General features: G+C 45.3%; 1 protein-coding gene across 2 annotated transcripts in view; it reads right to left on the reverse strand.

Moving 5' to 3' along the window:
- POK (Vps52 / Sac2 family) overlaps positions 1 to 16678 on the reverse strand; it is a 140480-nt gene that overhangs the window by 53403 nt on the left and 70399 nt on the right. For both annotated transcript variants that reach the window (XM_087387184.1, XM_087387183.1), the window contains exon 14: positions 10037 to 10137. In XM_087387184.1, coding sequence (XP_087243310.1) covers positions 10037 to 10137 — 101 coding nt within the window. The remainder of the gene's footprint in view (positions 1 to 10036; positions 10138 to 16678) is intronic.

Genomic DNA, 16678 nt, shown 5'->3' on the forward strand with positions numbered 1-16678 from the left:
GCTCCTCACATCCCATCGAGATAATCACGAAAGATGAATCTCTTGTCAAATGTCTAAAAGAACAAGAAAATTTACAAAGCATAGAATAGTCGGATTCGCACGTCAGGGTACCTGGATATATTGAGCTTGTGCATGCACTCGGAGTGTTAGCTCTGAGCTTGATACTATTTCGCTATTTTGCTACTTTGCTATTTTGCTCACTAGTTTAGCACTTTAGCTTTCAGCAAGGGCCTTAGTGAGCCCTTTGCTTCAGTTGGTAACTCCAAAAGGCATTTTCCTGTAACAAAAACAGCCCCAGGGGGTAATGAAGGTAGTCTGGATTTGATCTTCCTTGGCTATGGCTATCTAGAAGTACCATGAATATCCGTCACACAAGCTGTACATTTCATGACCCGCCACTTTATCAAGAATATCATCCAGAAAAGGCAGAGGATAGTGGTTTCTCTTTGTCACTCTCCACAATTAAAGCATTGGACACAAGGTGCAAATGACCCTTGACCTCGTCGTGCCTGCCACAGGCCCGAATTATTTGAAGAAGGCATGTTGCCTCTGCCATAACCATCCGATGATCTACCTCTTCCCCTACCGTTCATCAAATTCAAACTCAAACTCTTCATAAGCTCCGACATTTCATGAATTTCTTCTTTTATATTCTCCTCCTTCCTAACTTCAAGCTTCTGTATTTCTAGCTTCACATGAGAGATAATTTCAGGCACATGCTGAACCATTAGCATCTCTTGCATCATTTGTGACAATCTTATTTGCTTCCTCTCCTTCTCTTTCGCTACCCTGAGAGCATCGTCATAAGAGACCAGCTCTTTACATTCAATCTTTATCCTAATCTCCGGCTTCACACCAGCAACAAACCTATCCTGTTTTATGACTCTGGGAGGAACTTCAAGTAATAAGGCCACCTGCCATTTATTCCACAACATAGTGAACTTACCAACATACTCATCCACTAATTGAGTCGGCTGTTGCTACAATAAACATAGCTCTCTCCAAATGCCATTAGGATCTCTAACACACATAAACCTGTCTAGGAAAGCTGTCCTCACCTCTGGATAAGTCAGGTTTCTGTGAGCACCCTGATCATCTCGTATCCTTGCAGAGAAAGTCTGCAGCCAAGTTCTCGCTTCTCCCAACAGACAAAAGGATAGAATCTGAAGAAGGACTTCTGGAGCATTCCTATCTTTAATAAGAGCTGTGAACTCCAAGCACTCTAAAAACCTCTCTGGGTCTTCATTGGGCAACCCGTGAAATCGAGGAAACCCGTGAAATCGAGGAAATTCATGAGCCATCTCTCCTCTTGACTAACTTATCTCAAACACACTTCGAACCGGAAATACCACCCAACCTCTTCTGGCAAGAAAACAAAAATAATCACTCTATTGAAGAAAACTTACCCTGCATTTGACTGGCATTCTTCTTCCTATGAGCAATCACTTTCAAAGCCTTTTGAACCTTAGCATGGAGACGTATCACCCGAAGTTCAACATCAAGGTATATATCTCTCCTGTGTCCACACTCCCCACATAACTCACAATGAATCACTCTCATGCGAGGCTTTGTCTTCATAGTTTCAATCCCTAACCCCACAGAAATTCAAGCAACATTCCCCAGCCAATTCTTCAGGGCCATTTCGTCTTGAGTACCCAATCTCAATTCAAAACTCCTCCTGTCCCCAGTAGGATCGCCAAAAAGATGATAAGGAATAAAAAGGAAAGACAACCACGAATTATGTGCTTCACCACGTCAGATAGCTAAGACTTCATAGAGATCAGCTACAATGTGGGCTCGTAGATCATGAGCTTATCAACCAGATTCCAGAGTATGTGTCTTTGTACTAGCTGGAGCTACGAGTTGGGAGAAATGACCAGATCGATGGCAAAGGCTCGTAGTGGAACGGAGGTTGTGTGAGAACGGGAAAAACCTGTGCGTGAGGAAGGTGAGTGACGGGCTCTGGAAATGGGAGCTTCTCTGACTACGGGAGTCCATGAGTCCCATGGCTTGTGTGATGATGGGAGGTTTGCTCTGTTGGCTACCTTCACGTAAAGGTGGAAGAATGAAGTACGTAAGATCTACTGAAAGTGTCGACAACGACTGCTTTTGAGAGGCTGGAATACACTGTCTGTGGAGATCGTGTGCACGAGGTCCAGGGGAGAAGCTGCTGTGACGATGGAGTTCCTGTGAGGCAGTTACCTGTGCGTGGAGGACCTTGGGCGACAGGGAAGGTGATGCTGTGGCTCTATCCTGATCATATGCCAAGCTACGAGCTGCCTACTCTTGTTGGGAGTCTAAGAGACGGGCTGTTTGCTTTTGCTGGAGTCTTGGGGTGCTTGGCTGTGAATCTTGACTGCAAATTTGGAGTAGACAGATTCTGAATGGTCCGTGATGAAAAGAGAGGCCGTGTTGCTGGTTTTCTCCACATGAAGGAGATGTTGTAGCGCAGTTATGACTATGGGGAGAGTTGCGTGCTGTTGTCCTTGATGGAAGCTTAGGAGTTTTGGCTGTGGGTTCATAGAATTCTGAGGCTGGCTGTTCTCTAAGTTTTGAGGGGAGGTTCAGTTCTAAGTTTATCTGTTTCGAGTCTGTGTGATCCATGTTCAGTCAGTTTTTTTTGGGGGTTTGTCTCGGTGCCTCACAGTCCAGAAGCTCCGCTTCATCCTTTCACGTAGCCACCTTGCATGTGCAGGATGCCTTCCCAACCAGTCCAGCCACCTCAGCCTAATTTGCCACCTCATCAGTGACATTTTACCACTCTCCCATTAAAAAAATGCAAATATCCCCCCAAGGCACATTAAATACACATTTTGGACCTTTAGTCACACAATTCCCACACACATTAGCATGCACATTAAAGCTTGCATGCACCCCCGTACACACACATGAAAAGCCCCTTGACATGGGCACCAAAACATATCAAATTCCCATAACATGCAAGTGCACATTGACTCAGGAAAATATAAAAAAACCCTTCATGACATGACTTTACATGACCTCAAAAACATTTCACTTGACCACACACTGGACATCCTTGCTCTGGAAGTCTGGTACAACCACATTGCATTTCATCATTTCCCATGAAGTCCCTACAAAACATACTTTATTGTCTCAAAAAACTATACATTAGTCCATCATGCTTGTGAAAGAAAAATTCACAAATGCCAAAAGCCCACACCTACCCTAGATGTGTACAACTATGTGCCTACCCACAGCTATATATAGTGCTCAAAAACTTGATACAGATTTTGTCCTATCAACGTATGTGGTTCAATAGATTGGGACTCCACCTAGATAGACTACCCCCCTTCCAGTACAGCTTAGATGCTCCATGTATCCCACTTGGGTAGCACGAAAACCAGGTCATTCAAGAAGATCCCTTACAGCTAGACACATTCAAGACCTGGTTAGAGCCGAGAGAGCTTCCATTAAAGCTAAGCTTCTATAGAGGTCATTGCATCCGTATCTCTGAGGAGGGCTTCATTGTCCCGCCAGAGTATACTTAGACTCCCTCACCACACTGATTGCGGATCTCCATCGGACAATTTCGAGTATCATCACACCGACTCCATATCGAGAGAGGACGATCTGAGGGGATACCTAGGGAGTGCCACCTATGAGATTGACAATAGGTTGAGTCAGAGGAGCACTTTGCACTCAGATGCCCCGTGTACTATAAGATCCATGGTCGCTATCATTGTCTCTTTAGAGACGGCTTTGAGCCCCTCTCTAGACTCCTTTTGTATCAAGACCAGGAATGCCTCAATGCTTTCATTCATGAGGCAGTTCGGCATAGAGAGCACTTGCTCAGGATATAGAGACAGGCCTCAGATATACCGCCCAACTCTTCTCAAAGCAAGATCACGGAGTTCTTCAAGTCAAATTGTACGGACCACATAGTCACCGATGGTAGACATAGTAGGGATTTGGAGCCCGAGGCATGACATACTTGGCAACGAATGGACATGTAGATCACACAAGGTGACCTCCCATCCTTGTTCCGCCGACCTGGGACACGACCCACGGGTATTTCGATACCCTTGGTTAGACGCAGAGCCACTGCCAGCAGATCGAGATGGACAGCACCCACAGACAATCGCCAACGCTCCATCACTGGCTATGCTTCAGCACGACCCCGCCCCCTCACGAGCTCCCCTTGACATTTATACCCTATGAGGCCTCATTGTAGTAGGCAGCCCTGGTGATGTGTATTGATAGACATGACGGGCTGTACGGAAGGTGATAAATGCTCCAAATTGCCGGTTTTTGGGTTCTGATGCAGCGCAGCAGGGAGCTGAGGCTCACGGGCTGGTTGCGGGAGGCTCTAGAGCTGTTCTTCTCTCTCTCACACACCACCTACACACACGTGACACACACTTTTTTTTTTGTGAAACCAGTAACTATATTATTAACATGAAATCAATGTACATGACATTAGACTCCAAAAGAGAGCCTAATGGAAGAACTGAAAAACACTCAGAAAACACTTCAAGGCTAGTAGCATCCGAGTCCCTCGCAGCATAACTATCATATAAAGATTGCTTGAGGGACATTCTGAAGAAAGCATATGCCTGAGGAAACTGTTGTCCCATCCTAAAATGCAATCTCTGTGTCCAAATAGTCCATAGTACCCAAAAATGAGCCCAGTGAAAGAAAAGGAGGAATGGAGACATCTGAGATGAGAAGCATCCAAACATCCAGAAGAGTTTCCCGAATCTGATAGAGGGAAACCGAAGCCGCAGCAAATGAGAGACATGAGTGATCAATATCCGAGAGTGCGGGCAAGACCATAACAAATGGGGAACTGTCTCACGGTAATGAGAGCAACGGGGGCAAGAAGAGAAAGCAATACGACGTGCTTCCAATTTCACCCCAATGGAAAAAGCTCCCACTATACATCTCCAAAAAAAAAGCCTCTGTTTCAATGGCAATTTAGCTTTCCAAATTTTCTTGAGTTGTGATTGCCACCAAGATAAAGGCCTATCCAAATTCCAAAGAGTGTTGGCATGCTTATCAATCCATGGCGGTGGAAGAAGAAATCTGTAGACCATCGAGGATGCCAAATTATGCATTTAAAGTGAACAGGTAGCAGGAGATAAGGAAGTCAGATTCCAGTCCAGTAATCTGTCCTGTACAAATAGTGGAGGAACAGGAACAAATGGCTGCAACATAGTTGTAAGTATTCTCTAAATGGGCCTATGATGCAGAGCCAAGGGGAATGTCCTGCAAGCTTGTGGAAATGAAAGCACATAACCATGTTGATCCACCACATCTCCGACAAATCTTATGCCCAATTTCATAAGATTATATGCTTTAATAGGTACCTGTAAAGCAAGAGGCGATTCAAACACCTTGCTCCAACGGATGCTTTCCAAGCGAAGAGAATTACCATGATGGGAGAAAGCACCTAACCATTTAGCATAAGAAAGAATTCTCTTCCAATCATGAATAAAAGAAGTAGAAACAAGACAGCCAGGAATTTTCCCCTGAAATGTGGTCATGACTGCTTCCCAGTGATCTGTAATCCAATGCCCATATGCATGGGACTTCATGTTTCCACACATAGCTGCTCACATAATAGCCCATGGCTGTTTTTGCTGAAAAAAATCAGCAATCATAGTGCTCTTTCTTGCCAACATATGAAACTGAAGATTGAGAATATTCAGTCCCCCATGAGTCTTAGGAGAACAAACAGATTGCATGGGAAGTAGTCGCAAAGTCTTTTTGTGAGATTTGCTTTTCCAAAATATCTCCATAGTCTGGGACATATAGGAAGCCAAATGCTTAAAAGACCAGGGAAGAAGAGGCAAATAAAATTGCACATATGTCATAATGATAGACTGTACTATCCGAAGTCGAACACGTAGAGGCCAAGTTGACAAGTGGCAGTATTCCAGCTTCTTGTTAATCTTTTGAAGCACCCATTTGAGCTGTTGTTGAGGGGTAATATTCCAGCCAATGGGATACCCTAAATGCCTCACAATAGTATGGGAAGAAATAATGTGGCCTGGCCAGAGAAGTGCATGCCAATCAGCTTCTTTCAATGCTAGAAGATTCGATTTCTGAAAGTTGACATGCAGTCCAGCAGCTATGCCAAAATCATTCAGAGTATGCATCAAATGAGAGAGGTCACTTTGAGAATTCCTGGGCATGAAATATGAATCATCAGCATATGCCTATGCAAGAAACGGCTGTGCCCCTGGAATTTGCAAGCCATGAAGCTGCCCTGTATTTGCAAGATGGTCCATATGCAACAATAACGGATCAGTAAAAATGGCATACAGTAGCGAACTAAGAGGGCAACCCTGTCTCACTGAACGGGTCATAGTCCATGTCCTTGACAACCCACTACCAAGCAGACACTGCGCAGTGGCATGAGAATAGAACCAGTAAATAATATGGACCAGCCGAGGGCCAAATCCCAATTTATGCATAGTCTGAGAAATAAAATCCCAATGGACAGTATCAAATGCTTTCGCAATGTCCACTTGCTGTCCACTTGCAGAATGAGAACATCTTGTTTAGAATATTTGGCATACTCAATTGCAAGCAAAACATTGGAGATATTGTCAGTAATCTGCCTTCTGGGAACAATCAACCATTGTTCACACAACCAATCAACCATAAGAGATATGGGCCGCCAATCAACCATTGTCTCACACAACCTTTTTTTGGGGATCAATTTGACAAGGCCATGTTTCCAAGAAAGAGGAAGAGATTGTTCTGCCCAAGCATGATTGATCATAAGAAGAAGAGTGTTCTTGAGATCACCCCAAAATGCGCAGAAAAATTCAACACTCAATCCATCCAAACCAGGAGAGCTGCCTTTACGTAAATGACTCATGGCATCATCCAGTTCATTAAGCATAAATGGCTGCTCCAATGCATGAGCCTGTTCCCAAGAAAATATAGGCTGAACATGCATAAGAAATTGAGACCTAGCTGCATTCACTTGCATCGAATAATCAAACTGAGGAGAAAAGAGATGCTGGAAATGACTAGGGCATTGCGATTCCAATTTTGATTTGGAGGTGGTCAAGGTGCCATTATCCTGCCTGATCCTGCAAATATCCTCCTTTCGCCTATCCGCATGCAGGCTTTTAAAGAAGGCCTTGGAGGAGCAGCCCTTATCCAAAAGGGGTTTCATGCGAGCTCGGATTTGCCACTTCTTTAATTTGCAAAGATCATTTTGATGGATGATATGAACCGCATAAGCGCAAGAATCCTGTTCAGAGGAGGTGAGCTGCCTATAAGAGCTGATTACATCCATTTGTTGCTTGAGGTTTTCCATGTGACTCCGTCCATAATCTTGAATAACAGCTTGCAAGCGATGGGCAAGACTAATCCAAGCGAAATCCATGTCCTCCTGAGCATGTAAGAGGAGGGGGCGGACAGCCACTCTAACCATGTTCTGAAATTGTTGATGAATCACATAAGCACTATTAACATGGAGTAGGCGACGATATGGGCAAGGCATATCATCTGTCAAACGTGCTATAGATAATGTCAAGCATACTGGAAGGTGATCAAATAGCAAGAGGGAATGGTCAACCCATAATGCACATGTGAAACTAGCATACTGCTGAGCATGCAACAAATACCATCTGTCAAGTTGAGCCCAGTAATGAGTAAAGGCATTGTGACGGTATGTATAACCCATATCTCTATCCCTTGTTGAGAGCCATAGATCTTCTGCATGCAAGAAAGAAAGCATATCCTCCCAATGTCGAAGCTCAGTGGGAATCATGTGAGAACGATGAGTGGTGTTGTCTTGAATGGCAGGTGAGTTATTAAAGTCTCCACACAAAAAGGCATTAGACAGCAATGGATATTGTTTGAGGGAGGCCCACATTTGAGCTCTTGTCGCAAAAGTTTGAGAGGCATAAACCGATCCTATTTCATAAAGATCAGCATGACAGATGCATCTGATCACCATCCATCGACCCTGGGGTTCATTGTAAGCAACGGTGGGCTGCATATCATGTTTCACCAGCATGCATCCCCCCGAAAAGTGCATTGTACCAGCATAAAAGATGTCATAACCAGCAAAATGGCCTTGCTGGCCAGCCAAGAAGTGTTGGTTGTGTTCTTGTAAGGAAATTACATCGGGGTGCATTCTATGTACATAGTGCCAAAAAAGTCTCCACTTATTGACATTGCAAAGACCTTGAACATTGTATGTAATGCAAGTAATTGAAGTAGACATAGAAGATATGTACAGCCAAACCAAGAAACATAGTAAAGGTATAAGCTGTCAGGCCTTAGCCATGACATCGACGTCCACCTAGCCTCCTGGATCATTAGCTCAATAGTCCTCATTATTGTCACATACAGGAATACCCTTCTTGAGCACATCAACCCACAGTCGAGAAGTCAGGCTATTAGTAGGGGTAGAGGCTTGACCAGGGGTGGAAGTAGAGGCATCCCAATGCCGAGATTGTAACGGTCATGGCTTAAGCGAAAATACCTTTTTGGGTTGCTGCCAGGCACCCTGGGGAGAGGCATTAGATTCTGAAATTTTGCCCTTTCCCTTATCCTTTTGCTTGGCTGAAACCTGGACCACACTTTCTTTGGGAGGAACAGATTTAGATGCCACATCACCCAACTTGCTAGGCATAGCCTTAGGCCCCGGACCATAAGTTGGAGGGGAAGTATTTTCTGGAGCATTTTCTGGAGCAATAGCTGTAGGTGGGAGCTGATGCAAGACTGTAGGACACTGTGAAGCTAGGTGGCTAAACTTATGACATGTAAAACAAGCACCTGCAAATACTCCCCGTTTCAAGTCAAAATATTTTTCGCCCAAGGGAACATCCTCCACCTCTACCGCAAAGGAAGGAGGGGTTGGGTGATTTGTATCCCAAAGAACACAAAACCGATTTCGATTACCCGAAGGACGGGGTGGGCATACAACTTGCCCCAAAGTAGCTGCCAGACTTGGTAACTCAGCCCTCATATAATCCGGAAAATCCACTACCTCAACCCATACAGGGCAGTGATGTCGAATAAGACCGTGATAATCCTTATTTGGCGACCATGGCATGACATGCACCATTTGTCTGCCATAGAATAGAGGGGACATCTCCAATATCTGCTGACGATATGAGGCATCCAAAAAGTGCACTTCATAAAAACCTCGAGAAGCTAAGTATACTCCTTGAACAAAGCAACCTCCCAACAAAGCCTGAACCCACTGAGCCACATCATTTGCAGAAGGTAACTTCCCAGGGAAGAAAATGATAACTGCTTGCTGAGAGAACTTCCGGAGAGGAGTGACTAATGAGGGCAGTTTCAGCTTATACTTAAGGGCAGGGGGAGGTTTGGCCCACTCCTTCCGGCTGTGGTGAAATTCATCCTTGAGCATGTCGAAAACATAGTGAGCATCTACAGAGGCTGAGGTAGAGAATTCGACTTGCTGTCTTTTGGGGTCCCGGGGCAAGTCCTTCCGGGAATAACTTTTAAGATGGTCCTCCATGGAGGTAAGCAGGGCAGGATTGATGAAGTCGCAACTGTACGGCAGGGTTTGTACGGGGTAAACTGTACGGAAGAGACTCTGCAGGATGGACTGTACGGAACACACACGGGGTTGCACGGAAAAGTCTATACGGACGATGATAGATTGCACGGTACCAAATGAAATTTGTATGGAAGAGGCTGGGCTGTACGGAGAGGCTGATGGGGCGCTGTAAAAAACCTGCGTTGTACGGAGGGACTGACGAAAGGCATACGTACGTACGGAACAACGGAGATCAGAGAGACTGGACGGGTCTGCGCGCAGATCTGCGCAGGGATGGCGATCCTACCCTCGCTGCTGGTACGGACGTCCGGAAACCGTACGGTGACCGTACGGGCGTATGGACGTACGGACGAAAGGGGGCCTGCAACGGGATCTTGGCGAGGCGCTCAGTCACACACTCTCTCTCTCTCTCTCTCTCTCTCTCTCTCACACACACACACACACACACACACACACGCATGCAAAAAAAAAACCTCTTGACAATGTAGGATGAAAAGACTCGAGTTATTCTCACTTTACCTGATGTTGATGAGTCAGTCTAATCATGAGCATCAAGCCGATTGCATCGAAATTATTTGGCAAAACAGAATTCAAGTGCTCATCTATAACTGCAAACGGTCCTGCAAAATTATGTGCCGACCAATTTGCATTCACACTATGAGTTTGCTACACCACTGCTCTAAACTAACAAAAAACTTGGAGAGAACACTTTTAAGGAGCATTTTCAAACTGTTGATATGCCTTATGTGTGCCAGATACAGCCAGCTACTCCAAGGTGCTATTTATTGTGACCTATCTTTTATGAGACATATAAGAAGACATCATCATTTATGTTTTTGAAAAAGCTACAAAAGATGAGCAAAGTTTTACAAAATAATGCTTAAATATTAAAAAGGATTTGCAAATAGCCAAAGGATTAAATTAGAGCCTAGTGAGCTTTTTTACTTCAAGGACATGGGCAAAACTTGGAAAATCGCACACTCTTGGCTCATGAGAACATTCAATTATAGCTATACAATGGATGGTGCATTTCAAATTGCTTTAAATTCTATCATGATTGTTCGAAAAAGTCAATAGCGCAATTACTATGCCACAACCAGAGACGTATAATCATCGTGTGTCACATAAGTCGTTATACAAGGTGACACTCCAATGGGCACAAGGCACCAAAGCTTGAGAATGCACATCCCATGGTGACCCCTATACCATCCTCATGGTCAATCAAAGCTATTTAAAATATGACATGAAAATTTTTCAAATTTCTAAAGTTTCACAACCCCTTAGGACTGACAAAGATGCAAACTGATTGCTTGCACTTGACAATACCATACAATGCCTTGTCAATGGGTCCATCCTTAAAACACACGAAAGGCCCATGAGACTAAATAATAGCAATGCAATAAAATTGATGAACTTTCTTTGACAATAGGATATACAAAACTTGTCTCATGCAATCTTTCTCAAGTAAATCTCATCCCATTTGCATAGCACATCCATACACCTATAATATCTCTAGACAATCTCGAAGTTCAATCATCTATCTATTATCCGTCTTTAGTACGGTGATTCATGACTCACTCTAACACCCTTTACTTTACAATGTTACATTTTCCATGGGTTTCAAAAATTCACACACCAGCTTGTGAGTCTATTTCCTCTTTGATAGTGGGCAAAAACCATGTCCAGACTCCATCCTTCAATTGCTTGCCAAAGCTAATCTATATCATCTAAGGTGTCCTTTCTAGAGATATATTATATGTATTACATAACATCATATTGCCACCTTGATATTTATCATTTGATTTAATGCTTCATGCTTAAACCTAATAAAGCTGTCTATTGGAGTGCCAAATGAATCCAAGATACTGTTTGCCATTTTAACAAGCCCTAACCTCTACAACTATTTTATTGTGACTGCTTAAAAATGGCAACTACATAATGGAGATTTGGAGGCACAAAATGAATTGCTATAAAACTTTAAAAGCTAAGTAATGATAGTGTGACAACAGATTGCACGGCTTCTATGGTTTGATTTGTCCAGATGCATCATTGGGCAAAGAGTATATTTTTAAGCTAAGCATAATTTCACTGAATTCATCTTGTCCTGATAAACACTACATGAGCATAAATTCTTTATGTCAGTTTAAAATGCCTGACGCATATGAATGCAGCATATTAGCAATGATAATTGCCAGCAATACATGCATTATTTTAGGTTTAATTTGTAATTTCATACCAGTTTTGTATTATGGCAGCATCACATATTTGTACATGGCACACTTAAAATTTTTAAAGGCGTCAAAGAACATGGTCAATAAAAAAAGTGTTTGTTTTTTTAAAACACATTTCACTGTTGTAAGCATTCTTCTGACTATGACCAAGAAGGATCGTGGTGTTGTTGAAGTGTATCAAATGTTTTAATTCTACATATACTAACAATTTGTGAGAAGAGCGGAAGGAATCGATTCTTAATCTAGACCTTGTTGATCTTATATGGAACAAAATCAGCTATACGCTTGAATGCAAGAAATCAAGTTCTGAAAAAAAGTTTCCTTATCCTCAAAGAATGTGCATGTAGAAAAATATATTTGCAATTCAAGCCAAAGGAAAGGTGTATAATATCCATGGTTTGAACCTTGTAATTAATTAGTTGGCTTTGCATGTGGACTAAGATGATTCTATCTAGGATGTGTTATCCCTTTCTAACGCTGAAGTAGGCATGGAATCCTGAGCTGGTACCGGTACCAAAAGTAAATCCTCCGGCTCCATGATGCTGGCCTCTGTGGGACCCCGTCTCTGGCGACGCTGCATGAAGAAACCGTGGTCTCCTGGCTCTGACTCAAAGAGAGTAAAGGCTCCAGATCCTCTCCCCAAAGGGCAGCGCCCCAAGTCATCAGAAAGGACTCAGATGTAACATATGAGAACAACCTGAAGATACCTGTCCATACCACTCTAGAGCTGGTGCAACTCCATAAACAATGCTTGCTAGATTCCTCTGCAAGCTGACAACGCATACACAAGGAGGGTCTACCCATCTGCTGAAGCCAAGTACCCACAAGTATGCCCCTATGTATAGTGAGTCAAAGAAAGTAGGAGACTTTCCTGGCTCTACTGATGCCCCAAAAGTGGGTCCAGTAGCTTTGCAAGAGCTCTGCAGTAAGTCCATGTGCGTGCCAATGCTGGGAAGTAGATGGTAGGTGATGAGAGTCTCTCTGCTGAAGCCTATAACTTGCCCTCGTCAAGTACAGGAAAAATGAAAAAGGACGAACGCTTGCTACCGGAGTAGGCCATGCCCACTCACCTGGGTCCCAGTCAAGCTCCGCAAGAGGTCAACCCTGAAAAATCCAAAGTCTCCATCTAGTATCCTCTACAATGGTCAACCTGGAAGGATCTGTGGCTGACATTTTTGTCCTGGGCCCTAGTGCTCTGTGTGTGTGTGTGTGTGTGTGTGTGTGTGTGTGTACGATTTCCAGCACACAGGTTCTACAGGTTTTTCTGGATGTATGGCAAACTATCAGCTTCTTTGTCACAGTATTCTCTCTTCTTCCACTGGATCAGATACTGGGCCTTATGGACCCTCTGGCTGCAGTGCATCCAAGCATATCTGAATTCTCCTCTTCAGCATCCTTATGAGTTTTTCAGAGCCTCATTAAGGCAGTCTTTATATGATGCCTTACATGAGGAAGATTTGGATGTTTCTTGTATTCAACTTTTCTTTTACTGTTTCTGATGGATAGGACTGTAGCTCTATTTTGAGCACGGCCTGGATGTAAATGAATGTTTTATAATATAAGTATCTTGGTTTTACAAAAAAAAAAAAGTGTGTGTACGAGGTATCGTGAGGGTCTGAGTGCTCGCTGCCTAAGCTGATCAACGTCGTTTGAGATCGTGTGGCGCCAGTCTTCCTATCCGTACTTCTGTACGGCCGTCGTACGGTTCCCGTACGGCAGTAAGAAGATACCGCGTCAGGTTGGCTTACCTACGCGTCTTGGAACAGAGCTCCATTCCTGCTTGCACGATTGTTCCTTTCCTCCAGTTTTCCTTCCCTAAGTACGTACAGTCCGTGCGTACTGTCACCGTCAATCTTCCCGTACATTCGTCAAACTTCCCGTACAGCCTGTCAGTTGTCCTATACAGCGTCCTGTACAGCCCGTCAGTTGTCCCGTACAGCCTGTCAATTGTCCTTTCGTGCAACCTATCAATCCTTCCGTACAGTCTGTCAGCTTCTCTGTACGTCTGTACAGTGCGTTAGTCCAGCATCCGTACAACCTGTCAGCCCTTCTTCGTGCCCCGTCCGATTATCTCTGTTTGATATCTGTTGAATCCCTTAGCCTCCATGGCAGAAGCAAGCAAGTATTATGTCAAGAGAGCACTCTCTCCTGAACCCAAAATACAATCAAGGGAAACCTCTCCCCCCATAGCTCCTTCATCTAAAGATGCTTCCTATGTGTTTGACATGTTGAATGATGATTTTCAACAAAGTAGAAGAGAATGGATTCTACCTGCTCCGAAACTCACTTACAAAATGAAGTTGCCTTCTCTTGTGCATCCTTTGAAGAAGCTCTCTCAAACTGCAGTTATCATCTTTTTCCCAGGCAAAATACCCTCTGCTAATGATGTGGGACAATGGGTGAATTCTTTCCTAGGTGGATGCTATGTAGAAGGAGTCTATTTTGCCTCCCGAGGATTTTATGAAGTTCACCTTTTGGATGCCTTGATAAAACAAAAGATGCTGGAAATGTCCCCTTTATTTTTTGGTCGACAATACCTGGGAGTCAATATTCCGTGAGGAGACCAGATATACTGGGGGGGGCCGAGGGTCAGGCGGAGTTGCAGTACTCCTTCGCTTAGCGCTCACGAGCTTGACATCCGTGGTTAGACGGGATGTCCATGCCCGTTACCTATGGCTCCGATTCCGATGCCCCTCCACACGCGACCTCTTTATTGCAGTCTGCTCCTTTCCTCCTGAGACGTCACATTTCGCACGGATGCTTCGCAAGGATACGGGGGTATCCCCCTATCTAGATCTCTACTCAGACATTGTGGAGTTCTCCAGACGCGGAGAGGTCCTCCTAGTTGGGGATTTCAATGCAAGGACAAGTGCACGTCAGACATCACTCCTGGACTTCCACTCAGATCCGATCCTATTACCTGAGATGGACACAGAGGACTCAGGCTTCCCTCGCTCCTCGGCTAACAGTCGCGCTCCCGTTACTGGGTATGGGCAGGCTCTTTTGGACCTTGGACGTATACATGATCTGGTCATCTACAATGGACTAGATCGGTGGCCTGCCTCCTCTGGTTTCACATGTTTCCCACATGGCGGAGGAGCCAGTGTCGTCGACTATATTCTGGGATCTCCTGCTTTAGCCCCACAGATCACTGACTTCCGCACTGCACCCTTACCCCCAGGAGCCGATCACACTTACCTTTTCTTTCATATACTTGCGTCCCGAGCCCCTCCCAGCCACACCCCGCACTACACTACCTATCATGATATACACTTCGATCATAACCTCTCACCTGATTACTCAGCCCACCTAGCCTCCCTCCTCAGACACATAGGCACCATACCCTCTCTAGATCACCGAGCCACCCTTATCACCCACTCCCTTCACAATGCAGCCCGCCACATCTTTCCCTCCACTACCCGGTCCACCCGCTGGCTCCACCCCTTGCAACAGATGGTATGATGACGAGTGCAAAGCATTACGCCGCACACTCCGACTCACGACCCAACGAAACGCTAGGGCCAACCCACGTCTCACCAGGGATTATCGTTGACTAGTCCGTCGCAAGAAGCTAGCCTTCCTGCGCCAGAATGAGGATACGCTACTGAACATTCTGTTTAGTAGCAAATCCAAGGATTTCTGGAGGAAATTCCTAGAACGCCGATCCCCCCCCCCTCACGGACACTTCCCTCTGGCACACCTACACACGCACACTCTATGATATCCCTGATCAGCCTCCTCCCGACCTCTCAGCCACCCCCCGCCCCAATTCTTGTATCCTCTTCACAACCCAGGGAGTCACCCACGCAGCGCATAAGCTTCATAACGGTCGAGCTAAGGATCATGAGGGCCTATGCACAGAGTTTGTTGCCTATGGCATCAAAACTCTAGCCCCCATCCTGGCAACGCTGTTCAATGAAGCTGTCTGCCACGGGTTCCCCAGAGCCTGGACCCTGAACACTATCACACCCATCCACAAAGCAGGAGATCCCATGGATCCAAGGAATTACAGGACCATCATGGTTGGACATGTTATGTCCAAGATCTATGCATCAGTGTTAGATGGCGAGGTCAGTGCTCGCGCAGAGATACAGGGGCTCAGGGCATCCGGAGAGGCTGGCTTCAGGACGGATCACTCGACTTACGATCACATTTTTACACTTAGAGGGATCATTGAGGAGGCCAGACATAGGAGACAGAGAGTATATTGTTGCTTTGTGGATTTCCGCAAGGCATTCGACACCGTTCCCCGCGCCCGACTCATCAGACGTCTGCAGGAGTTAGGCTACGAGTCGGTGATTATCTAGGCAGTAGTAGCTCTCTATGCGCGGGTGACGGGGCAGGTCAGGATTGGCACCAGCTGGACCCCGGAGATCACGAGCACTATCGGAGTCAAACAAGGATGTCCCTTGTCACCGACTCTATTTGGCCTCTACATCGACGAGCTCCAGACCACCATCAGGACACTCAGAGGTGCAGGCTGCTCTCTTGCAGAGACTACCATCCAGATTCTCCTATACGCAGACGATGTAGTACTACTATCCTCTTCTGCTATTGGTCTTCAGCGACACTTGGATGGACTTCAGGTCTTCTGTGATACACATGACTTGAAGGTCAACCTTGGGAAAACCAAGGTGATGATCTTCAACACTTCCAGACCCGCTATGCACCAAGAGCAGTTCCTCTTCGCCGGCGACCCTGTTGAGATAGTTGACTCCTACACATACTTGGGCGTTGTCTTCTCAGGCCCGATCTTCACGATGCGCCCGGCCATGCAGGCCAAGATCAGCCGGGGATATGCCGCTCTTGCCAGGCTGGAGCGACAGTGCTACCACTCCCACTTCCAGGACCCGCGGACCAAGTCTCTCCTTTTTTATTCTTTGGTCCGCCCAGCAGGCATGTACGGTAGCCCTTGGTGGGGAGTCGACCT

Source organism: Dipteris shenzhenensis, chromosome 16, assembly GCF_047967505.1.
Source record: "Dipteris shenzhenensis isolate YYH24624 ecotype China chromosome 16, Dip_SZ_1.0, whole genome shotgun sequence".
Classification (NCBI taxonomy): Eukaryota; Viridiplantae; Streptophyta; class Polypodiopsida; order Gleicheniales; family Dipteridaceae; genus Dipteris; species Dipteris shenzhenensis.